The 25,205-nt window shown below is 42.4% G+C and overlaps 2 protein-coding genes and 1 long non-coding RNA gene across 28 annotated transcripts in view; 2 read left to right on the top strand and 1 right to left on the bottom strand.

The window, feature by feature from the left end:
- The window catches only part of PPHLN1 (periphilin 1), a 30,915-nt gene extending 26,125 nt beyond the window's left edge, over positions 1-4,790 (bottom strand). For 8 of the 24 annotated variants that reach the window (XM_083463692.1, XM_083463685.1, XM_083463680.1 and 5 more), the window contains exons 1-4: positions 4,653-4,790; positions 3,045-3,090; positions 1,677-1,844; positions 517-602 (exon numbers count right to left, since the gene is read on the bottom strand). In XM_083463692.1, the coding sequence (XP_083319818.1) occupies positions 517-602; positions 1,677-1,755 (165 nt within the window). In that variant the 5' untranslated portion in view covers positions 1,756-1,844; positions 3,045-3,090; positions 4,653-4,790. Of the gene's footprint in view, positions 1-516; positions 603-1,676; positions 1,845-3,044; positions 3,091-4,104; positions 4,207-4,652 lie in introns of all 24 variants that reach the window. The other 16 variants (XM_083463691.1, XM_083463684.1, XM_083463694.1 and 13 more) reach the window with 5 other exon arrangements.
- Positions 4,791-5,302: 512 nt separating this feature from the next.
- Positions 5,303-11,448, top strand: ZCRB1 (zinc finger CCHC-type and RNA binding motif containing 1). 3 transcript variants are annotated; one of them, XM_083463771.1, is made up of 9 exons: positions 5,303-5,440; positions 6,187-6,268; positions 6,908-6,997; positions 7,601-7,629; positions 8,255-8,366; positions 8,460-8,567; positions 9,530-9,654; positions 9,763-9,838; positions 11,204-11,448. In XM_083463771.1, the coding sequence occupies exons 3-9, from the start codon at positions 6,914-6,916 to the stop codon at positions 11,330-11,332; spliced, it is 663 nt and encodes a 220-aa protein (XP_083319897.1). In that variant the 5' UTR covers positions 5,303-5,440; positions 6,187-6,268; positions 6,908-6,913; the 3' UTR covers positions 11,333-11,448. The 3 variants fall into 3 exon arrangements, with proteins under 3 accessions (XP_083319897.1, XP_083319898.1, XP_083319899.1); XM_083463772.1 differs by lacking the exon at positions 6,187-6,268; XM_083463773.1 differs by lacking the exons at positions 5,303-5,440; positions 6,187-6,268 and adding an exon at positions 6,640-6,776.
- Positions 11,449-18,168: 6,720 nt separating this feature from the next.
- On the top strand, positions 18,169-21,267 carry LOC310687430. The gene is made up of 2 exons (XR_014516423.1): positions 18,169-19,241; positions 20,880-21,267. It is a non-coding gene; the product is annotated as an uncharacterized lncRNA (long non-coding RNA).
- Positions 21,268-25,205: the final 3,938 nt, after the last annotated feature.

Below are 25,205 nucleotides of genomic sequence, written 5' to 3' on the forward strand. Positions count from 1 at the left end.
TAAATTAACCCATGAGAGCCAGTGTGGTGTAGTGGTTAAGAGCGGTAGACTCGTAATCTGGGGAACCGGGTTCGCGTCCCCACTCCTCCACATGCAGCTGCTGGGTGACCTTGGGCTAGTCACCCTTCTCTGAAGTCTCTCAGCCCCACTCACCTCACAGAGTGTTTGTTGTGGGGGAGGAAGGGAAAGGAGAATGTTAGCTGCTTTGAGACTCCTTCGGGTAGTGATAAAGCGGGATATCAAATCCAAGCTCTTCTTCTTCATGACTACTGAATTTCCAAACATATGGGATAAATTTACACTGAACTGCCATCAAGATTTCTGTTCCAATTTTCATAACATCAATCTATATAACCCTGCTTGAGTTTGACTCGCATCCCCTGGTTACATGTTCGGTGTCTTTAATAGAAATCCTCAGTGTATAGTCCAAGATAAAAGATTTGGGAAAAGAAAATGATAAAGATAAAGAACTATGAGCAGGAAATACGTAATGCAGATTAATGGCACTATACTTACATCAGGACGTGGAGGAAGCCGCTCTCGCGGAAGTCTATCATAATCATATCGTTCATCAGACCACACATCATCTCTTCTGTATGCCACTAAAGATAAAGATTTTATTACCTAAAGTCAAAACTTGGGTGATGGTACAAGTACCTGAATACGTCTTCTACTTTTCATGAGATACATTGTCCTATACTTGGAAAACCCAAGATTCTAATATACCAAGTTGACACTTATTTATCTGGAAGCATCAACTGATTTCAATAAAACTTTCCCAATGCCATTAGCATTCTTTTTAATCATTTGCCTGTAAGTATTCAACAGTATACCTCAAGGATCCTTTTTTGACATGATTTGCCGGTGCAGAATTTTAGGACAATTTATATATTTGAAATATGCCAATTTTTCATTTTACACATAATTAACTCAAAGCTTCTTTGGCCTGGTTTGCATAGCACATTAAATTATAGCTTAAAACAAACTATGATTTAATGTGAATGAGCAGAGTGCTAGTGTATGCTCATCAAAAGTTCTCACACAGCTCCTCTCCTGCTGCTGCTATAGATGAAAACAAGCCAAATTCTGGCTTGGGGGTTACTTCCCCTAAGAAGCTAGACTTTGGTTTGTTTCCTCCTTGGTGCAGCAGTGGCAAGGACACAAGCTTAAGACTTGTTGAACTCCACTAAAAGTGTCATGAGGCAAGGAGGGAGCTTGTAAAAATAAAGCCTGCTCACATACTGTAATACTAAAGCATGGTCTGCTATTTGCACAAGCCATAATTTTCTCATTTATGACATAAATGCAAACTAGGATTTGTCAAAGGTGTGAAAGATGAGGGCATGCAATTATCTGTGCCTTGGAGAACTGATAATAATCCTTGGGGCATATCCGCATTTTCCTGCAATGTGACTAATCAGTATGCTCTCATGGAACAAGTGGGCCGGTTTTAATTTACAGATAACTAAATTAAATTGGTCTCACCAAATGTAACTAGAAAAGTTGACACGCCACAACCTCCGTATTTAAATTATTACCTGCTATTCAGTCTAGGTGAGATAAACTCCCAAGGGTCAAATAACTTTACCTGTTTTAAAAGTGTTATTACACACTACACAAGGCTTGTTCATTTTCTCTGCAATGACTGAATTACCTTTTACTAAATTTACCTTTACCTTTTGATAAGCTGTCAGTAGGCTTTAAACCCACTCTTAAGCTGTCCTGTAGAACTACTGTTGTACCTGTTGTATGCATTCTTGTAGTAAAACACTGAATCAAAGCTCACTGACTGAACTTGCAGCCTTGTGGCTAGTCCAAATCTAGCTGTATTGTCCAGGTTGGCACTACCATATGGGAAAAGAGAGAAGACGGCATGAAAAAGCCAAACAATTATTTAGGTTTGTTCATTATTATGGCTTATCTCATCTTAATTTCAATGCTTACAGTGAAATTCTAATATTACATTTTCAATTGTGTCCACTGCTCTTCTATTTCAGCACACACAGGTGATTTAAATAATTTCAGAACATCGTACAGGCAATTCCCCACTTGTGCATGTTTCCGCTGACACACATGTCAAAAGGGAACAGGGAGAGCAGAACAGGGGAATCCTAGCTTGCAATGTCCCAGTGATGCACACCTAGAACAGAACCCCCATGCAAGTGAGACATTGCCCTGTAATTACGTAGGTTTTATTCAAAATATCTGTGAGAAGAGTTCTCAGTCCCTGCTAAAGAAAGGCGAGAGGAAGTCAGTTTTCACTCACTTATCTTTTAAACTAAAGGCTTTCTCCCAAGGGCTTGGGGTCTTCTAAAACATGTGGGTGGTTCACAAGAGAGGCAGAACTGGTTAAAATTACCTCCTTCCTGTGAGTAGATGCCCCAACTGGATCATAGGCCCTTGAATTCACAGAAGGACTTCTTCCTTCCATGGATTCACCTTCGTTTGAATCCAGCCACATAAACTTTGTGACCTGGTGCGCATAATAATTTATGTAAGAATTAAAGCACATCTGTTTGCAATGACCAAATACTACATACATCTGACATGTAAGATGATTGCTTGGGTAAATAGATATTATATTCGCTTGAAAATTCTAAGTGACCTATTGTGTCATTGTATTTACTAAGGTTGTTACATATTTTACACAGAAGAGCAGCATTTAACTCATTTTTTGATGGCTAATACATCAATTCAGTTAACAGATGAGAGCAAACATGTTTATGTTTGGGTATGATTTAATTTTACTTAACACATTTTTAAGAGGCCGTGGGTTGAATCCAATGCTATCTGTGTGCCAGTAGAATGGATTTCCATTGAAATAACAGAACGTCCCCTTCCTCTTCTCCCCTGCACCCCCAGAATCTGTCCAGGATGGTCCCCAACTCTTCACTTAACATTAGCAGAACTTTAAAATATCTGAAACACACCACAATTATAGCTTTTATTTTTTTCAAAAAACTTTTTGCCCACTGTGTAAAATAAAGAGCTTTGTTATCAGAACTAATTTTAGTTCAACAGACATAACATTTGAAATCACTTACTTTTGTTCTTTCTTCAACAATGTTTTAAATCCCAATAAATTCGTTCCTGTGTATTTTAAAAACAAATGTAAAGGGGGAATGAATCTATCTCAATTAAAAGCAAAATAACATTAAGTTGGGGCCAAAGAACTATGAACATGAAGACAGTTGTGCAAGGGGACTCTTCCACTCTCCCTTACCTTCTACAATACTTCTGAAAAGCTACTACTGACAGTCAGGAGACAGAACCCTCCAGTACCAGTAGGGATATCTTTTCTAATATGGTGCCTGCTTCAGCACATATATACCATTTAGAACCAAGATTTGGTTCTAATATATGTACAAGCCAAAAAAGCAATTTCATTTCCAGAATTCCTCAAAAGTAATTCTGTACGGTCATCTATCTCTTGGAGTCAGTTTCCAGGAATTTGAGGAGCTGCTGATGGGGGTGGGTGGAAGATAACACTGATTACCCCATGCAGGAAAAGAAGACACCTGAGGAGCAGAGCCTTTTGGTCAGTAGCATTACTCCCCTAATAGTAACATGACACATATAAAAATGAGATGGTTGTGTCAAGAAAAGCTCCAAGAGAATAGGCTCGTACAAGGGCGAGGAGGCTGAGGTATGCAGGAAAAGGGCGAGGAGGCTGAGGTATGCAGGTATGTGTGTCTCACACACACAAAGCGGAAGCCAAAGGCTGGAAGCCAGTATGCTGGCTCCATGAAGCAGAGTATCATGAGAATTTGATGCATGCATGTTCATCTATTTTACCCCTGGTTCCTGATCTGTGTGTGGATTCCCTTAGTTAGATGGGGCAAGGGCTTGTGGATGGTCCTCATTTATTATCCAACACAAACAAGAAATTGTGTTTAATTTACAACAAGCGTGTTCAGTTTGCAGCAAGGCAGAAAAGGAGGAGGGTGGCAACTGGAAGCAACTTGGGCTCTGTTAGCAGCTCTCCCCTCTTCCACTTCTGTTGTCGTATGCAAGGCACGTTTCATGTATTTTTGCTGGAAGCTGCCCAGAGTGGCTGGGGAAACCCAGCCAGATGGGCGGCTTATAAATAAAAAAAATCATTACTATTATTGCAACTCTGCACAGACGCGACTGCAACAGAAGTTCACCGGGTGGAACATTTCTCAACCCTTCGACGTCTCATCGGAATTTCTAGGCGGCGGGTTCCTGTTAAAGAGACCCAGGAACGGAATCAGCAGCAAAGGGACTCAACGTGCAGCCGGCGTGTTTTTTAAAGACGTGCTGCTAGTAGACGTGTAGTACTGCGCCCCTGACACCACGTCTGAGTGAGGGACACGTGAATCGCCTCGCCCGCAGGCGGCTCCCGAATTGCCACGCTGCCGCAAGAGGAAATCCCATTCCCCTCAGCGGGGCTTCCTTCCGAGGACACGTGCGCAGGGCTGCGGCCGACTGGCTCAAGGCTATCACCTCAGCCGAACTGGCCCTTGTCTCCTGAGGCGATTTTAGCCCCACCGGGCCAACGGACCGGGCGAAAACCGCCTCCCAAAAAAGGAGTCCGGCCATGGGAAATTGGAGGGGGGCTCCTTTTTTCTCTCTCCCGCCTACCCCCCACCCACCCTCCATAATCCCTTGTACTGTGCCAACCAACTCACCCGCCGCCAGTCAAGACCGCCACAACACGGAGCTTGTCCCTAACCCACTTCCGGCGCGTTAGGTGACGTCACCGGAAACGCGCGTCCATAGCGCGTCCCTCCGACGCCCGTCCCAAACCGAGAAGTTTACCATAGAGAGCCCTGCCAATAGACAATAGAGCTTTGCAAAGAGGAGCGGCCATAGAGTTGCGGGAAAGGAGCGGCTGCCTCTCATAGGGCGGTGTTCAAAGAGGACCCGGAAACGAGGGTCCTTTAAAACGAATAGACTTGGGGTGGCCGAGTTTGTCCGCCCCCCCCCCGCCGCTACCCGAACGAAGTCTCGTGCTTTTTACGTCATCAAAAAGGCGCCCAGGCGTGAGGCGTCCTAGAGGGAGGGCGACGCTCGGGACCACAGGAGGGGGAAGCGGCTCCAGAGGAAGCGAGGGCGATGGTTTGGCCCGACTGAGCGGCTTTTCTGGACTGCAGGGAGTCCCTCTGTTCCTACCTTCGGAGGTGTGCGGCGGCGTCCTTAACCCTTCGCATCCCCAGTGGGTGCTTCGGACCCTCCTGCTTCTGGGTTTACTTGGAGTAGAGACCAGTCGCCCCATCTCTTAAAAGCCCTTCCAGCGCAGTAGCCCTGCAAGAGCGCGTCACCCTCAAGTCTTCATTCCCATCGAAATCCCTGCGAGGGACTTGACATCTGAGGAAGCAAGACCTAATCGGGCTGTCAATTCCACTTCGTGACAGCCTTGTGAAGTCTGCTGTCCAATGAAGCAGAGATTAATGAAGCCCACCTATCGCTTCCAGGGGTAGGGTTCAGACTTTTAACTACTCACTTAAAACTGCTGAAATAACAAAACAAAATCAAGCTATTAGATTTACCCATGATATTGCCAAACGGTACTGCTTGTAGCTTTGAATGGACTTTGTTAACAGATCAGTTGCATACTATTTGTGGCGCAAATGGGGGTGCATATTTACTTGCCGCATGCTCTCATGTCTTCATGAAGCTGTGAAAAAGATTCTGCTTGGTGGATGATATCCGATTTCTCACAGTGGTCACCCAGATGCCTGTGGGACTCCAACCACAGAGCATAAGTTTAGTTTCCCAGCAACTAGTATTTAGAGGCATGCTCATAGCAATTTCGACTACTTCCATGAGTTTGTCTAATCCACTTTTAAAGCCAACTAAGTTGGTGACCATCAGCAATTTTAACAGCATAGCAATATGTTGTGTGCAGAAATATTTCCTTTCTACCACTCGGCTTCTTTGAACAACTCAAGGTTCTAGAACAGGGTAAGTCTCATACATATAGGTCAAAACACAATCCCTCTTCAGGGTGGAGAGATTACAGTGATCATCTCCCTGCAATATCTCTCCCACTCAGCTGAAGCAGAGGCCATCACCTTTCCCAACAGAGTGTTAGGGAAACCAAGCTGCCCTACCAGGCCCCATCAAAAAGGGAGCAAAGGCAGGGTACAGAACACAATCTCCAATGTTGGCTGAGCTCTTTGATGTCCTCCAAGCAGTGACACTGGTGTCTATTCATTTCAGAAGATTCCATCTATGTCTTAATTTAGACTGCTGAGAACACTGCAAGTTGCCAACCATTGAACATTCCCTGTTGACTGGACAGGTTTGTGTTTTTTAAAAAAGTTTTTATATTGCCACTGCTGCTCATAAAGGCAGGAAAAAGAGGAGTTGCAGAGAATGCTGGACACTGGTTTGTGTGGGTGTTTATGATATTGCCACCAATAAAAACAGGAGATTGATGGGCTGTTCAGAATGGATTGGTGCATCATTGGTTCCCCACCCCTGTTCTAGTATTATGGGAGGGAGAAAAACTTCCCTCTATCCACTTTCTTTATGCTCTTCATAATTTCATAAGCTTTCATCGCATCCCCAGCACTTGCCTTCTTTCTAAACTAAGAAGCCCAAATCTTTCCTCATAACACCATGGTGAAAAGAATGAAAAACTGGTTTGTTACCTTTCTGCTCCTAGATGTTGCTGCAGCCAGAATTGTAGTTGGCTTGCTGGGGAGCGGGATTCTCACTTGGAGGTGTCTGGACAGGCTAGATGCCTATCTCCTGCCTCCTTTCCTGACCACTTTCTGGAATGATAGTTGGTCTGGGTTGTTAAGCATGTAAATATAAATTTTTAAAAAACGAAGTCTTTGCTGTCCATAATTTTGTACATGACTTTAGTTTATAAAATGGTGTGTTAATTAGCTAAGTTAAAGTTAACTAATTTTTTCTTTTTCTTTTTGGTCTCTAGAAAAAAATGAGTGGAGGGTTAGCACCAAGCAAAAGCACAGTTTACGTGTCCAATTTGCCCTTCTCTTTGACAAACAGTGACTTATACAGAGTAAGCACGAATACTTCGAAATTACGTATGAATTTTAAGTATGATATATAAAGCCTTAGGCAGCTCAGGACTACAGTACCTCAAGGACTGCCTCTACCCATATGAACTGGCCTGGACCCTGTGATCATCCTCTGAAGCCCTTCTTTGTGTGCCTCCTCTGCAAGAGGTCCAGAGGGTGGCAACACGAGAACAGGGCTTTTCTGCAGTGGTTCCCCATCTGTGGAATGCTCTCCCCAAGGATGCTTACCTGGCTCCTTCATTACATATCTTTAGGCATTTCTCTATAATGAGGCCTTTGGCCAATTAAACAATCTGTGGCATTTTAAATGTGTTTGTGGGAGGGGGGTTATTGATTCGTTTTTGTTTTTCATGTATTTTGTCTTCGCATTTTGTATTTTTATGTTGCAAGCCACCCTGTGGATCTTTGGATGAAGGGTGGTATAGAGATTTAATAAATAAATATCAAGTTTTAGCTACTTTGTGCATAACCATAGCTTGCATGTTACATTGTTTCTCTTGTCTTACGGAAAAACACTTATTTGCATTCTTGTTACACATTGCCTTACCTAAACAGCTAAAACCCCTTTTTATGTCTTTTTTCAGATTTTTTCCAAATATGGCAAAGTGGTTAAGTGAGTAAAGATTTGACATATATTGCATATTTTTAGTTATGGTTTGTGACAATTAACATAGGGAGCTAGTTCACATGTAACATTTAGAGTAGATCGTTTAAAATTTACAAGCCAGCAGCATTATTTCTGAATGGGAATAGGAATTTATGCATTCATGAGCAATCTGATAATGATTTTTTTTTTATCCTTCTAGAGAAACATGAGCAGTTCTATTTCTCATCCAGACATATTTTAGATGGCTAGAATTCTTTTTTTTTTTTTTTTTTACATATGGAAACTGTGATCCTTCAAGTGGTGATAGACCCTGACTCCCATTATCTCTGATCATTGGCTATGCTTGCTGGGGCTGATGGGAGTTCAACAGCATCTGGGGGGCCACAGTTTTCCTCTCCCTGCTTTAAAGATTCAGCCGGCTAATACTATTGAAGGTGATCCTTCATATAACCTGGTCTCAAACCACTTAGGACTTCAATGATATATGAACTGTTAACAAGCTTTGTATTGTAATAATCGTTACATATAAAACAAGTCAAAGAGCAAATAATTCAAAAAGTGCAGTTTTATGCTGAGTGATACGTAAACACACAGTTCTTTTGTTCATACTAGTAACTTGCTTATGTTTCAGAGTGACAATTATGAAAGACAAAGACACACGAAAGAGCAAAGGGGTTGCTTTTATTTTGTTCTTGGATAAAGAATCAGCACAGAACTGTTCTCGGACGCTTAACAATAAACAAGTGAGTGACAACAGCATACATTGTTATGAGGAAGCTTTGGATTCGTTCAGAAAAATTAAGGTTGTATTTGCTTTTCTTGCCACTTGCTTTTAGCTGTTTGGAAGAGTAATAAAAGCAAGTATTGCTATTGACAATGGAAGAGCTGCAGAATTCATCCGCAGGCGAAACTACTATGACAAATCAAAGTGCTATGAATGTGGAGTGAGTATATTTATAAGGTCTCTAGCAGAAGTATTTCTTTTTGGTCCCGCTCTTATTCTTAAACCAGTTCAGCTTGAAGCACACTTCTGGATTGCCAACTATTAAATTGATAGATAAATTGTTAGAATTGTTTTCCAGCAGTGACTATAACTTTCAAAAGTCAGCTTGCAGATGGCAATTCCTTCTTGCTTTCTCGCAGTTCGTATGCTAGTATTCACATGCACTCTAGTTCATGCTTCTGTTTTTAAGTGTTTGCAAATACTACACTGTCTCTTCCAAAGAGTAACACATACCTGAGGCATAAGCCCACTTTCTCAAAATATGCATTTGTGAGGTGGGGAATATTAAAGGTCACAGTCCTTCACACTTTTGCTGCATGAGTATACTCGTGTGTAGGCACCTCGTTAGAAGCTTTCCATTTAGCAGAGTGTCTGGAAGTGGTGGTCAGCAATTGAAGCTACACTTTGAGAAGAAACACTCACAGACACCATAAAACTCAGTCAAGTGATTTATTGCTTGACTGGTCATAAACGCATCATGGTAGCACTATTTATAATCATTATAGCAATAGCTGTAATGGCATACTTAAGTTTCAGTTCCTGTTTCTTTTTAGTAACGATGTAGGCAAACACAGTCTATAGGCAGTCATGACGCATCAGTTTGCAGATAGCATTTGGTGGTCAGTCGTCTGCAAAAAGTGAAAATGAAAGTTCTCCTTTTATTGGCCCTTCCAGCTGAAGCTGCACATGCTTAGAGTGCCTCTACCATTTATATACGACTGTTCTGGAATCTTCTCCCTGTTCCTGGATGAATGACTTCCTAACAGGGAAACCCTAGAACCTCTTTGCACTTCAATAATTAATAAATAATTAGTTAGTAAGGTTTGTTTGAATATTGATTCTCAAAGCTGTTGCGCTTTTTTGTGAGTCCTGTTCACAAATATATATACCTTTTCTCTTAAGGAAACGGGGCATTTAAGCTATGCATGTCCTAAGAACATGCTAGGGGAGCGTGAGCCACCAAAAAAGAAAGAAAAGAAGAAAAGAAAGAAAGCAATTGAAGAAGAAGAAGAGGAAGAAGAAGAAATGTAAGTGCAAGGAGATGTATGAAGCAGCTTTCATTTCCCCATTTTTTTCTTTTGAGTTTATAAGATATATTTGGGTGTCTTTCCTTTCTTTCTTTCTTTGCTGCTCAGTGAGGGAGAACCGGAAAGTGAAGAGGAGGGAGAAGACCCTGCCCTTGATAGCCTCAGTCAAGCTATAGCTTTCCAGGTACTAAAAATACCTATTTTGATTCTAATTAAATGTTAGCATTCTAATTTTTAAAGGAAAGCTGGAGAGATCCAGAATGTACAGGAAGGGATTGTTCTGCTTGCTTCTGTTCAGTGTCATAATTGGTGCTAGTCTCTTTTCCAAAGCTATGGGACTCCTTCGGGTAGTGATAAAGCGGGACATCAAATCCAAACTCTTCTATGCTCTCCAGGATAATCTGTACATGTAGCCAGTGGACAACTGGGGATTTATCACGATTCACATCATGATGCTCATCTTGTCCCTGGTTAAATGGCTAGTTACAAGAAAAAACACAAAAAGAATGCAAAAAGGGAGAAACTAGTTTGGAAAAGTGCCAGCTATTAAGGTTTATTGTAGTTCTCAACATGTTTTGGAACTGAACTTCTTTCTTTGGGACCAATCCTGGACTTCCTGAAGCACATTTTTTTCCTGAAGTGGATTTCCCAAATTCTTCCTCATGGTGCATGTGCAAACTGCGTCAGATATTTGTGCAGGCCACTACAGAAAGTCTAAGACAGCTTCTGAAAAAGGACCTTCAGTTCCATAATGCCACGAGGTGCAGTAAAACATAACTGCTGGCACTCCTTGAGAACTAGTTTCTCCTTCTTTTATCTCTCTTTCCCATTGGAGGTCGACAATTCTTATGCATCACCAGTTGCCTGGGACTAGATTTTGATCAAATGCCCTGACTCTATCCTATGGTTTTAAAACCTGACATTTGGGTGCAATGGGGTTTTGTTTAGTTCAGTGTGGGTTGTTGTTTTAGAAAACACTGTATTCTGCTTCGTTGGGTTCCTGGAGAAATCATTATCATTATAGTGTTAGCAATAAAGATTCAGAAGCCAAGATGCAAATCCCGCACTTCTGTTAAACTGTGTGACTTCAGAACAGTGATTTGAGTCAAAATATCCTGCTATGCAAGTGAGAGATGCTTCAGTCGCATAGCAAGTGGAGTAGCATCTTCCTTCGTCATCTCCCGAAAAGCAACTCCAAATGGCCAAGGGACCATCTACAGCAGCTCTTCAGGGTGGGAAGTAAGCGACAGGCATTCATCATCTACAAGCAGGAGGCCATCTGCCTTCATAGTGGGACCTATTTTGTGTTAGTTATTTACAATACTTGTCAACAGTAATTCATCTTGCACTGAAAATCTTTCCATGGCCAGGGAAGTAATTTTTCTAATCCTTCCAAACGGAAGGTTGCATAAGAGGGAATGGCTCAGTGTTGCAGGCGAGGCAGTGGCGCAGATTCAAGCAATGTAGTACCAAGAAAAGGACTGGCCCGTCAATAAGTATATTTTGCATTACATAATTTCATGTAATTCTGTCTTCAATTGTCATGCAGCAAGCCAAAATTGAGGAAGAGCAGCAAAAATTGGTGCAGGCAGAAGAAGAGGCCTCAACCTCTGATTCAAGACGACCGCGGATCAAAAAAAGTGCATATTTTAGTGACGAGGAAGAACTTAGTGATTGATTCATATACCATGTACATTTATAAAATGTAGGCTTCTTTTATTCTACACATGTTTGTGATGCTATGAAGACTTATCTCCTATTGTAAATAAAAATAACAGTAATTTGAGGACATCAGATATTTCTTGTTTTGTAAATTCTGATGAAAAGCACAGCATTTTATCGGTTTTTGTAATCTTATTTTAAAATCATGAACTAAACTGTTTCCATGTCATCCTCAAATATACTACAGTAAACACGGCATTTATTTCTAGAAGAAGCAGCTCTAAGCTCTTAAGGCATACCTAGAGAATTTCACTCTTGTAGACATAATGTAAATAGCAGTTGAACTCCGGTTGCATCCAGTCTTAGTCCTATTCAGAGTAGACCTGTTGACATAAATAGACACAACTAAGTTAGGCCCATTAATTTCAGTAGGTCTGCTCTGAGTAGGGCTTAGTTGGCTACAATCACATAACTCTGAAATTATGCTGTAGATCTGTGTTGCAATATACATCTAAATCAGTTCTTTGTTATAGTTTGGACCTAGTACATAGAATCTGAGGGCCAAACTAAATATGACAGGTGGGATGGATGTCACAGTGTTTTCCTCTTTGAATAATGAAACCAGCCATGTGTCTTTCTCCCCTTTGCCTCTCCCTCCCCACATCTAAAGCTAATAGCACCATGTGGAAGATAACTAGGAACAGAGCCACAGCCTGGGGCAAAGGGTTAACCATCACTCCTTCCTCAGTGGTTCTGCCATAAACCAAGCGGGCAACTCACGGTTGCTTTTACAACCCCCCCCCCAAAAAAGGAGGTGGACATTTATTCACATACTGAGTAGTTTGCCATACTTGTGCATTGTTTGGATCCCAGCCAAAGTGAAGGAGGTGTTTCCCGTTGATCCTAGATCAACTGTAATGGGAAATAAAAGAGATCAAAGGGCCCAAGTGAAACTTCTGTGGTGCTGTGTGAGTTGTGAGCGAAAAAGGCTTCAACCTGATGCCCATGAATTTACTGCTCTATAAACCCCCATTTACATCTGGATGGTCACAGATTCCATACTCCTATTGGAAGGCAACAGAAAACAAGAAAAAGAAGGCTCAGGACTGATGCTGGATAACTTGCACAACTGTAAAACAACTGCATTCTATTGCGTTTCCCATACTCTCCTCTGTAGGTATCAGCAGTGGGCTCTTGCTTCATAAAATTACAGTAAGGTAAAGGGACCCCTGACCATTAGGTCCAGTCATGGCCGAGTCTGGGGTTGTGGCGCTCATCTCGCTTTATTGGCCAAGGGAGCCGGTGTACAGCTTCCGGGTCATGTGGCCAGCATGACTAAGCCGCTTCTGGTGAATCAGAGCAGCGCACGGAAATGCTGTTTACCCTCCCGCTGGAGCGGTACCTATTTATCTACTTGCACTTTGACGTGCTTTCAAACTGCTAGGTTGGCAGGAGCAGGGACTGAGCAACGGGAGCTCACCCCCTGTTGCGGGGATTTGAACTGCCGACCTTCTGATTGGCAAGTCCTAGGCCCTGTGGTTTAACCCACAGCGCCACCTGCGTCCCTAAAATGACTACTGTAGCTTGAAAACTAATATTCTACTATGCCAAATTGTTCTATATCCTGGCTCTCTGGTGTGTTCTTAGCAGCTGTGTTTTTGCACAGGTGTATCTCTCCTGTCCTTCCCCTCCTCCCAAAAAAGAGTGAGAGATGAAGTCAGTAAACCAGCAAGCAGCGAGTTATAGCAATTAGGTCAACAGGATGAGATAAAAGCATATATGAAAGGCTTAGTCCCTGGTGAGACATAGAGGTCATACTAGCTTGAAGCAATTCCTGAGACATCAATGTAGGAATCTTCCTGTCTGATTAATATGATGATTCCTCGGGAGAGTTTCAGATCAAATGCATCACCAAGGTTATAAGACCATCAAAGGCAACTGTTTGGAAGTGGGGAAAGAATCCTGCACCAGAGCGAACCAATCCCCTGTAGCCCTTTCTTATCATTATGCAGCTAAGGGAAGTTAGAGGACATCCAAGTTTAGAAATCATAGCAACAGTGATACGTTGCAAGCGATCACATGGCTTCCTGGAACTAACTGCGTTTATTATAATTCACAAGGCAGCAGATAAAAGATTCAGTTCTGCAAGCTGCTGCACTTTGGAATAATCCATCGGGGGCTAAATAAATGCATAAGCCCTGTACTGCTTATGTAAGCAAATGATTAGGGCCAAATTTTTAAGGCAGGGATGGGGAACTTCCAGATGTTGTTGAAATCCAGCTCACATCATCCCTGACCATTGGCCGTACTGGCTGGGACTGATGGGAGTTGGAGTCCTAATGAATGCTGGGGGACTACAAGTCACCTCTGTGTATGTATGTATGTATGTGTGTATGTTTTTTTTATGTGTGTATACAAACTCTATGTATGGCTTTGCCTAAGCAAGCATGAATATAGAATAACACTGCTCGTATTTTGCCACTATGGATGCCAAGAGCACTGGGCATATTATGCACCATTCAAAAATCTACCAATGTTAGTTTGCCAGAGGTGCTGAAGCTATTTCAGAAAACTCCTTTAGGCCAACTATCTAGGCTACTACATTGCCATTCCTTATTCTAAGCGGAAGCCCTGTTTCTGCTAAATAAGCAACTATTTCTGTATGGTTATAAGGTTGAATGCTACACCTAATGCAGGATGTTTGAAAGAAAGGCAGGTCTATAGGCCTGGATTACAAAGAACTCACACCAACCACTTGTTTTGCATGACAAGGTGGCATGACATAGGAGACTTTTCTTCTACGGGGGGGGGGGGAATTATGTGCAAGCTTTTAGACATGCAAAAATAGCACTTCAGACAACAGTCCTATTCTCCACTGTCCACATGAAACTGATTATCTGCTGTCTTCTGACCCCTGATATGGTAAATGAGCATAGTATAATTTATGGAGCTTTATTAACTACAACTAATCCAGAATGTGACAGCTAGACTGGTGACTGGGAGCAGCCGCTGAGACCACATAAAACCGGTCTTGAAAGACCTACATTGGCTCCCAGTACGTTTCTGAGCACAATTCAAAGTGTTGGTGGTGACCTTTAAAGTCCTAAACGGCCTCGGCCCAGTATACCTGAAGGAGTGTCTCCACCCCCATCGTTCTACCCGGACACTGAGGTCCAGTTCCGAGGGCCTCACTGCGAGAAGCCAAGTTACAGGGGACCAGGCAGAGGGCCTTCTCGGTAGTGGCACCCGCCCTATGGGACACCCTCCCACCAGATATCAAAGAGAACAACAACTACCAGACTTTTGGAAGACATCTGAAGGCCGCCCTGTTTAGGGAAGCTTTTAATGTTTGATGCATTACTGTATTTTAATATTTTGTTGGAAGCCGCCCAGAGTGGCTGGGGAAGCCCAGCCAGATGGGCGGGGTATAAATTATTATTATTATTATTATTATTATTATTATTATTATTATTATTATTACTACTATTATTAAATGTATATTATTTCTATTTTAACGTTGTTAAGAGCACAGTCATTTTCTTACCCTTTGAGCTTCCTTAAATGTTTTGTTTTCTTTCCCTGTTATCCATTTACTTAAGCTCTACTTTTGCTTACATTTCTCCATCTTTTCGCAATTATCATCTGATTTAGTCAAAACTTACTCTCAAATATTCAGTTCATTTGTCATGCATATGATTAGAAGGGATGAGTATATGCATACTCTTGTAGGAAAACAGGTCACAAGCAGTTTCAGTAGTTCGACAGAGCCCAAACAATTTTTTCTGTGTCTCAGCAGACACAAATAATGCGCCCACACAACCGTCAGTCCTTACCCAACTGATGTCATCTCCAATGTCCCCATACATAGAGGCTGAGGTGAACAGTGAAAGTTGTTAGTGGGGAGGATGCGAGACCCTTAGGTAGCACAGGGTCTTTAGAGTTCACTTAAATTACCTATTTCTTTGAATACCAAGCTGACAGGTCTGACTTTCTTTACACTGATTTTTCTGCAGTTTCCCATTTTTACCCCCAGGCAGCTCAAAGCAGTATACAGAGTTCTCCCCACGCACCTGATAGGTGCCGGAACTGAGTTCCGGCAAGTTCTGGCTGAAAAAAGCCCTGAATAACATTCATTTTCACAACAGGCGTGTGTGTGTGTGTGTGTGTGTGTGTGAGAGAGAGAGAGAGAGAGAGAGAGAGAGAGAGAGAGAGAGAGAGAGATATGAGACTGCACCAGGGCCATGGAGGAATTCTGGTTCACCTTATGACGTTATGTCTCCCATGTCCTAAATGATACTCGCACCATACATTTAAAGCACTCATCTATCAGCTTAACAGTCTTGGCTTCCCCACCAATAATCCTGGGAACTAATTTATTCAGGGGACAGGGAATAGTAGCTCTATGAGGGTTAAAATACAGTTCCCAGGATTATTTGGGGGAAAGCCATGAGTGTTTTTATTGTTATTACAGTAGTACCTCGTGTTACATACGCTTCAGGTTACAGACTCCGCTAACCCAGAAATAGTGCTTCAGGTTAAGAACTTTGCTTCAGGATAAGAACAGAAATTGTGCTCTGGCGGCGCGGTGGCAGCAGGAGGCCCCATTAGCTAAAGTGGTGCTTCAGGTTAAGAACAGTTTCAGGTTAAGAATGGATCTCCGGAATGAATTAAGTACTTAACCTGAGGTACCAGTGTATTATTTTGACAAAGTAATAATCATAAATCAATAAGAATAAAAATGTGCACCCCACCACCAAAACCATTCCATTGTAACTATCCAAACTCCCAAAATTTCAACCCCTTTTCCGATGGTTTGACCCCTTTCCGTCTTAACAGTACAAATTCTACAAATACCCTCCATATCTCCTCAAAATAATTTCTCCTATATATTCCCAATCTGACTTTAATGGCACATGTTAATTTATCATAAATAGCTACCGTATATCCCACATCTCTTTATACCATTCTTCCATTTTTTATTCTTCTTGCCCCACTTTCAAGCTATAACAATTTGTGCAGCTGTCAATGAATTTGTGAGCAAGTCCTTCATGTGCTGTGAACCTTCCACCCCATCGTAAATTGATAATAATGCTACCTCTGGACTTTTGATCAGCTTTAACCCAGTGATTTCTGTTATCTCCTTAAACACCCTTTGCCAAAAAAAATTGTACATATTTACACCCCCACCACACGTGAACCTAATTCCCTGTTTCCTGGGATCCCCTCCAACATAACCCCGAATATGCCTTGTTTATTTGATTTAATCTGACTGGTGTTAAGTACCATCTCCAAATTAATTTATAATCATTTTCTTTTATACTTATAGACAGCATTTGCAATGTACGATTCTCCCAAATTTCCCCCCAGCTTTGACTATCTATCTGCCCTGTCACAAGTGCTGAAGTGATATACAGTGGTACCTCAGGTTACAGATGCTTCAGGTTACAGATGCTTCAGGTTACAGACTCCGCTAACCCAGAAATAGTACCTCGGGCTAAGAACTTTGCTTCAGGATGAGAACAGAAATCGTGCGGCGGTGGCACAGCAGCAGTGGGAGGCCCCATTAGCTAAAGTGGTACCTCAGGTTAAGAACAGTTTCAGGTTTAGAATGGACCTCCGGAACGAATTAAGTACTTAACCCGAGGTACCACTGTTACTGGGTTTTAAATGTACAGTATGTTGTTGATATGAGCCTAGTTTAATGCTCTAGCCACCATCTTGTTTCTAGCTGTGTGTTTTGGCCAGCCCTGGCCAGCCACCCAGTCCTGGCTAACCAAACTCAGTGGGTTGGACACCTTTATCACTTTCCTTATCCCAGGTTATTCATTCAAGAGGAGGCACGCTTGATTGGAAATGCTTGTACTGGCCTTGGAGCCACTCTTGACATATAGAGAGCTCTCCTAACACATGGCTTCCTTACAGGGTTTTGCACAGAGCAATCTTATTCTCATCAGTATTTGCAAGATGTAATTCACAGCTGACTTCCTGAAAATGAACCTGTGGCAGTATTTGTTCCATTAAGAGTCTATAAGATTTTTCACCCTAAAGTAGAGATGGCTAACCTGTGTCTCTCCAGATGTTACTGCGGACTCCATGGACCATGCTGGCTGGGGCTGATGGGAGATGGAGTTCAACAACATCTGGGAGGCTGCATGCTAGCCACCCCTTACTCTAAAGGTTAATTTAATGCCTGTCACATATTAATAGCTTTTAAAGAGGCTGGCTGACCTGTAACAGCTCAAGCAGAGTTTATTACTAAAGTGAATAAATTTAGGAAGATAATAGCCACTTATCCACGTTGGCATTTCAGGCAAAAGACGAGAACACCCATGGCAACATAATACATGAAAGGGGTGGGGGAAAGTGTGTCAAAGATCTGTATTAAACGTGTGAAAAATACTGATGCCTCAAAGGTAGAGAAGAGCAATTTGGCTCTGCAAGAGAAAAAGAGATCTATCTTTGTGAAGGACCTTGAGCCTTTTATGCCTTTAGTGTGTTTTTCTTGCAAAATAATAATAATAATAATAATAATAATAATAATAATAATAATAATAATAATAATAATAATTGTGGCTATTAACAGGCATATAGAATTCACATTACTGTATATTGAAAGGCTGTGAAATACAGCTTGAACAAATGTTTATACATATTTTTTTAACTGTATTTTTTGCTGCTGATTAAGCATTGTGGCTAGGTTTGTATGGGTGATGATTTATTATTAGGAAGGTGGATTTTAACTGTTTTATGAAATTCCACAAAAAGAATTAATTGATGTTTAGATTGTAAATTCCTTGGTGGCAGGGGCCTGGTTTTTGTTTGATTATTTGTTTATGACCCTCTAGAAAGTGCCGTGGACGTTGATGCCACTTTATAAATAACAACTATGTGAACTCAAATTAACAGCGCAATCCTATAAATACCCACTCAGAATAAAGTTCCATTGAGTTCAATAGAGGTTAGGTGGATTCATATCATATAGGATAGCCAGTGGTTTTCAACCAGTGTACTGTGGCACCCTGGGGTGCATTGAATGATGGGGAGGGGTGATGCCAGGAAACACTGGCCTCTGTCCCTCTTCCTTCCCTCCCTCCTCTGATACGCTCTTGAGTCTCTGCCTCCCGAAGGCTTGCACAGCTGTTTGTTGCAGCAGCCCTGGCTACAAGCTCTCCGGGCGAATGGTCCCTCTGGGGCTGGCCAAGGGGTGCTGGTTGCCAGGAGTTGAGGCGGCCTTGGAGTAAGCAAGTGAGGGAGCCCAGCCAGCCAGTCCGCCAGCCCTTGTTGTTGGGAACTGACAGACAAGTGGGAGGCTGGGTATACAGACAGGCCCTGTGTGTCAGGAGTGTGTGCAGGAGCCAGGCCCTGTGACCTGTAGGGCTTCGCAGGACTAGGGCCTTCTTAAGTTTGTTCTGGAGAGGCAAGGCGTGGCCGCACAAGTGAGGCCACTTGGTAAGTCGCTGCAGCTGGTGGCAAGAGCCAGGAAGGGGATATAAGGTCAGCATTTCCCTTTGGCTCTTTGCCACAGCAACTCATTTCCTGCCTTGCTCTGTTTGGCTTCTTGCTTCCTGATCCTCTGACCTCGGTTTCTTGACTCCTTGCTTCTCGAACCTCAGACCCTTGACTTCGTGACTCCTTGCTTCTCGACCCTCGGACCCTTGACTTCGTGTCTCCTTGCTTCCTGACCCTCAGACCCCTGGCTTCTGGACTCTTGTTCCTGCTCCCACCCCGCCATCTTGCCCCCGGTCCTGACGTCCTCAGCCAGGACTTTGATCGCCCGTAGACCGGACCGTGACACTGTGCTGGCCTTTCTAGTGCTTGTTGTGTGCAATGCCTGCCTGGGAGCTGAGCGTCCAACACCAAAGGGGAGCTTTTCCACCATGCAAGCCTGGCAGCACCTGTTGTTGCTGCTACTGCTGCTTCCCAAGGTAAGGTGCTGGCCTCATGTTCACCTTTGGCCAGTCACTGTAGGGCCACTAAGGCTGGGGGCATCCTCTTTCTAGACACCTGTGAGGCAGTGTGAAGGCACCCCTCTTTGGGGTGGGGGGGGGCGGTAGCTCAGAGACTGGGACGGAAGTGGCTTCCCAGAGGACTCCCAAGGAGAGGGGATAGGAGAGGAGGCTGAGGGAACACTCCACAAGGGGGGTGTTCAAAAAGGGGTGAGGGGCTGCCAGCTCTGCAAGCAAGGGCTGACATAACTGGGCTCCTGAGCCCCACAGGGGTGCCACAGAAAGAATGTAGCTGGTCAAAGAAGCTGTGGACTCAAAAAGGTTGAAAACCTCTGCAATAAGCAATTGTAAACATATTTCAGGAGACTCATTAGCTGCTTCTGGAGTACTTGGGAACTCTCACAAATTACAAACAAGGGCAACAGAAACTGGCAAGGAGAGGGTACAGAAAACAACTGCACAAGATAACATCCCAGATTACTTCTCGACAGCAGGTGATTTGCTTTGAATCAAAAGAATCCCATAATTTTGTTATCGTTTCATTGTACTGAAAGTCAAAGTAGAACATCATATACAAGCAGAAAGAAGCAGAGCCACTGAGCAAATGGTCAGAGTTCTTAGAGGCATTTGTTGTGGCAGCTCCCTAGCTCCTTCTAGTTTTATTCTGAGCATCTTCCAGAGGAATAGGGAAAATTACTATTTTTTTAGGCAGGGTGTTAGTGGCAGAGACAAAGAACTTGTAACAACCCCAGATGCTGTTGGCCTTCCATCAATGTTGGCAGCACAGCCAATGCTCGGGGATGATGGTTTTCTGGCCCTACCCTGGGTTAGAGATAAGGATGAGGTGGTGCTGTGGTCTAAACCACTGAGCCTCTTGGGCTTGCCGATCAGAAGGTTGGCGGTTCGAATCCCCTCAATGGGGTGAGCTCCCGTTGTTCTGTCCCAACTCCTGCCAACCTAGCAGTTCGAAAGCATGCAAGTGCAAGTAGATAAATAGGTACCGCTGCAGCAGGGGAAGGTAAACAACGTTTCTGTGTGCTCTGGTTTCCATCACGGTGTCCCGTTGTGCCAGAAGCTGTTTATTCATGCTGGCCACATGACCCGGAAAGCTGTCTGTGGACAAACACCATCTCCCTTGGCCTGAAAGCAAGATGAGCACTGCAACCCCATAGTCACCTTTGACTGAACTTAACTGTCCAGGAGTCCTTTACCTTTACCTTTTACCTATCTGTAGCTGTCAATTTCCATTTATATCCTGGCTAATTTTAATCTTGCATACATTTTTTTTTAATTTATTAATGCAAACAGAAACTAAAACAAGTCTAGCACAATATGTAATTGAAGGAGGTGCAGATAAAAAAAAATCATCAGTGCAGCTTACTTGACTTTAAGATGTTGCCTTTTGTACAATCAGAGCACAGTTTTCCCTACAAGGTCAAGGTCTGTAACATTAGAAGGTGGACGGATTATTACTGTTCCTTGTTCAAATAAGACCAGCAATCACTCTCAAATCCATTCCTTCTAGTCCTATTGGTATGCTGTCAGTTCTGTCTGGAGGCAAAGATATGAGATAATGCAGTGTGACTGATGGGTTTTTTGTTTCTTTTAATTAATAAGGCTGCATGTTTGGACAACTGGAAGCAGTGTTTCATTCTGAGAATAGCACGTAAAAACTGGGAATGCATTCTCTTCTAGCAACACTGATGACTCCGTTGAAACCCTCCTCTAGCAACTGAAGTTTCAGAGAGGCTTAGGAAATATCATATTTGTTTTCTTTCTTTTGCTGTGGCTTGCAATTTAGCTGATGACATGCTATGAAAGGATGGATGCAGCTTAAAATGCCTTGCTGAATAATTGATCATCATCGCTTCAGGCTACATCAGAGGATGAATGGATGTGTGAGATGCAAAGACGATGTCTCCCTGCTGATGTACTTAATTGGTAAACAGATCATTTCAACTAAATAATAGATAAAAAAAATAAATTCCATTTATGCTAAATACAATTTTATGTTTTCCACATCAGTTTTGCGGATCAAAAAAAATAAAATGCAGTATCTTCCACTTTAGTGTAATTTAAGCAATCCCATATTCCCACCAAAATGCAAAACCTGTGCAAGCAGGTTGGTGACCACAGTCACCAACTCATTTGTAGACTGTGCCTATCATTCTGTAGAATGCCAACCTGCCACAATAGATAAGGCAGGAAGGAACTTAAAAGAGGCCTCATTGACTCCCTTTGCTCTCTTGGGTTTATATAAATGCAGGATAGTCTGGGCTAATTATTGTCATCAAAGGAAGTGGCAACAACTTAAGTTTTAGCAGGGGGGAAAGTGCTTGAAACTATCTTTTGTCTATATGACAATGGCGGAAATAATGGACTTGTAGAGTGTATTATTTCCTGACAATGAGATCCAAATACTGTATTTCAGACTGAATGATATTTTCAAAGCTGGCCACGGAACTGTAAGTGCAGTAAGAAACATTTGTCTCCCAGATCTGTCCAGAAGAAAACCTCAGTTGTGTGGGGAAGCTAATGTGATGGCTTTGATGAGGCTGACTTTTCTTGGTGGCATGGTATGCAGGCTTTGGTATCTTCACAAGGCAGAAATGAAATGCTGAAATAATAGCGAACCCAGACTGCTTTCCGAAAGCATACAAAGATACGGTGAGGAGAATGAGCCGGCATTTGTCTCAAACATTAAGATCCCATAATACATCTTGTTGCTTTTACAAATGATTTTAGCTGAGAACTTAAAAGCTATGACACTTTTATTATAAAAAAGGATAAGTGCATTCTTTTTTTGAATTTAATAACACAGATTCTACCTGCCTGCTTTTATAGTAGAGTCAATTCATTATTTTGCCTGTGCAGGGGATGCGACTTCTGTAAAATGTTTAAGGAGAATTCATTTGATAATATTTGCAAAGCAGAACGGCACAATATTAAGTTATATTATTGGGAGAGACCTGCATTTCATTCTGTCTGTATCCTCATTCACTGTTTCATTCATTGGTTGTGTTTCTCCTTCACACTAAGCCAAATTTTGGCTTTTTTCCCAGGCATGGCAACAAAGCCAACATTTGGCTTAGCAAGTTATCTGAACTTCGGATCGTGGTTAAGGTCTCTACTACTCCTTAACCACACTCTATAGCCAAGCTTTGCCCTACGGTTACAGGTCATGGTTAAATAGGGAAGACCTTAACCACGATTTTGGGTTCACACAAGACGCCAAGTCAAACTTTGGCGTGGCTACCATCCTGCATTGACCTTGAAAACCCAGGGAGAAACAAAATCGGTGGAAGCACAGTCACATTAAGCCATATTGTGGCTTAACATGATGTGTGGACCAGCCAGGCCATTGTTATCATTCCTAACACCAAAGTAATAACAAGCAAAATCAACAAAGTCTTGTGGCGCCTTAAAGACTAAACATATTTATTATGGTATAAGGTTTTGTGGACTTCATTAGCTGCATGAAGTGTTATCATGAGATGTTGCTATGCCCATTTTCAAAGGTGCCATGAATAATGAGGCATCTTTGAAGGAGGCATGCACATACACAATAATGGGACCATCCAGTGTTTTAAGCTCAAACCCCAGCTTGGCATCTGTATTCATTTTCAATGGCTTCAGGAAACATATAAAACATACCGCATTGCAATATGCCCTTTGATTATTCTCACTGCGGAGTTATAGTGTGCATGCTTAGAATACCGTTCTATGTTTTATGCTTGAACCTATTTGCAAGAAAGCCAGGAATGAAAGAGAAAAAGAAATCCCTATGATGTAATCCACGAGCATTGAAATATCACATTGAAAACCTGGCAGGTGGGTATGGGGTTTCAGGGCAAAAACCCACGAAGTACATTGCATTGGAATAAAACAGGAGTCACAAAAAGGCAGCCATAGGGGTGTGGAATGACACAAAATGGCTGCCATGGAAGGGAAGAGCAATTGTTTGATGAAAAGTCACATCCTTGCTCTTTTGCTGCTGACCAGCATAAAGGGAAATGGTGATTCTGCAAGGAAATGCCAGCAGCTGGGATGTCAGGCAGAAAAACAGCTTAGGCAGGAAGAATTCAGAGTGGAAGGAGTGCAGAGTAGGATGAAAGAAACCATAGTTACTTTGATCATCATTGGCTTAAGCATGGTTCGCTCAATAAATCCATGGTTTAAGACTGGTGTGATGTGATGTGAGAACTGGGTCAATATATACTTGTACTGAATTCTGAATATCGCCCATGTTTAAGCATATTTTACAGGTTAAAATAGTGTTGTAGGAGCCATTTTTTGTGGTCTAACCTCACACCACTGCTATAATACTTAAGTCCCAATGCCATGCAGGTGGGTCCAATCACACTGGCCCTGTCTAAGCAGTCATCACCTACTGGAGACCTGATGCTGGTCCTTTAAATGTTCTAGAGCACTATGGAGTGAGGCTGCAGAAAATGGCTTCCACAGCATTGCTGTAACATCAAAATGGTGGTGGGAATTCAGTGTCACACTAAGGCTTCCCAAACATTTCTGCTCTTGTCAGATGGAATGATCTCCTGTCTCCTTCCCCTGGCACTGTTCTGGGGGGTACCGGGGGGAGAGAATGGAAGGGAAAGCTCTGTTTGGCTAAATGTGGCCCATTGTTTCTTACTTATAAGAGTGGCTTATAGTAGTCCTGGGTTGTTTCCAAAGGCTCAGTTCTATGAATGGAATAGCTTTTTGGTTATGGGAGAAGTCTTCTATTTCAATCATTATGCAGCAGTAGAGTTATGTCTGTGATTCTCAGAGAAGGATGTAATCATGGCTACTAGTCATGATGGCTATAATTATTGCCTCTAAACATCAGTTCCTGGGGGACAAGAGCTGGAGAATGATGCTGTACTAATGTCTGCCTGAGGGCTTCCCATAGTGACCACTGTGTTAACAGAATGCCAAACTAGATGAGCTTGTTCTGACCCACCAGAGTTCTTATGTATTTACAGATAACCTCTTGAGTCTTTGCATCACAACTGTGACTGCTTTTCTATTGTCCCCACCCAGCTAAAAAGGGAACAATGGAACAGCACTGCCTTCCCATTCAGAAAGTACCAGTTTCGTCCTTAAAACAACTTGACATTTCCGATGTGCTGACAGAGATAAAGCTTGTTCCCATAATTGCTGCACTTGTGATGTCCATCAACTATTCACTGAAAGCACATTTCATTTCGCAATTCTCCCTTTCTCTGAAATAATCAAAAACAAAACTTTTCAAGGTTGCTTCCCCAGAGCTGTACCATTCATGATAATGTTACTGAACGAGCTGAAATAGTTATTTCAAACTCTTGACCGGAGTCTACACTTTAAACGTTTCCTGAGTTAAAAAGCGGTCCTGTTTTGGCAGCTGTTGCTGGAACAACAAAAATGTATACTAAAAGTACCTGCCTCTGTGCATGCAGGTGTCAAGCATGTAGTTTGAGTTTTGTAAAGAAGATTGGGTTGTTGAATACGTCAGAACAAACCGTCACAGGTCAAAGTGAATCAACATAACATAGGCACTTCATTCGCAAGCAGGTTGCTGTTGCAACACTCCTTTGGCAGTCGTTCCAGAGAGATTTTGAAAAAACATATCAATTGAAAGCATCTTCAGCGATTAGAATCTGGACCCACTTTCTGGCAGATGTGAGCACAAAAATTTGGGTTGCCATATTTTAAAGAGCAAAAAGGACACATTTCCAACTTCTATTTTTAACTATAGATCGCTATGACGACTCTACCCATGAAAAGGAGGGCATGTCCAGAAAAAAAGAGGACACATGGCAGCCCATCATGTCAACATTTCTGGCTGTACTTCACCTTGTTACTATTTCTTGTGGATATACTGTTAATTCATCTTCCATATAATTTTGGGCAGAATCAAGTATTTAGACCCTGACCTCAAAAGGAATGGAAATATTTCAAGTTTCTTAG

This window comes from Podarcis liolepis, assembly GCF_965112155.1.
Source record: "Podarcis liolepis genome assembly, chromosome: 10".
In the NCBI taxonomy this organism is placed as follows: domain Eukaryota; kingdom Metazoa; phylum Chordata; class Lepidosauria; order Squamata; family Lacertidae; genus Podarcis; species Podarcis liolepis.

Excerpts from the sequence above, each read along its gene's own strand:
- ZCRB1 (XM_083463771.1), top strand. The coding sequence starts at position 6,914 with ATGAGTGGAGGGTTAGCACCAAGCAAAAGCACAGTTTACGTGTCCAAT. Across the intron at positions 6,998-7,600 it reads CAAACAGTGACTTATACAGA|ATTTTTTCCAAATATGGCAA; the intron begins GTAAGCACGAAT and ends GTCTTTTTTCAG. Across the intron at positions 8,568-9,529 it reads CAAAGTGCTATGAATGTGGA|GAAACGGGGCATTTAAGCTA; the intron begins GTGAGTATATTT and ends TTTTCTCTTAAG.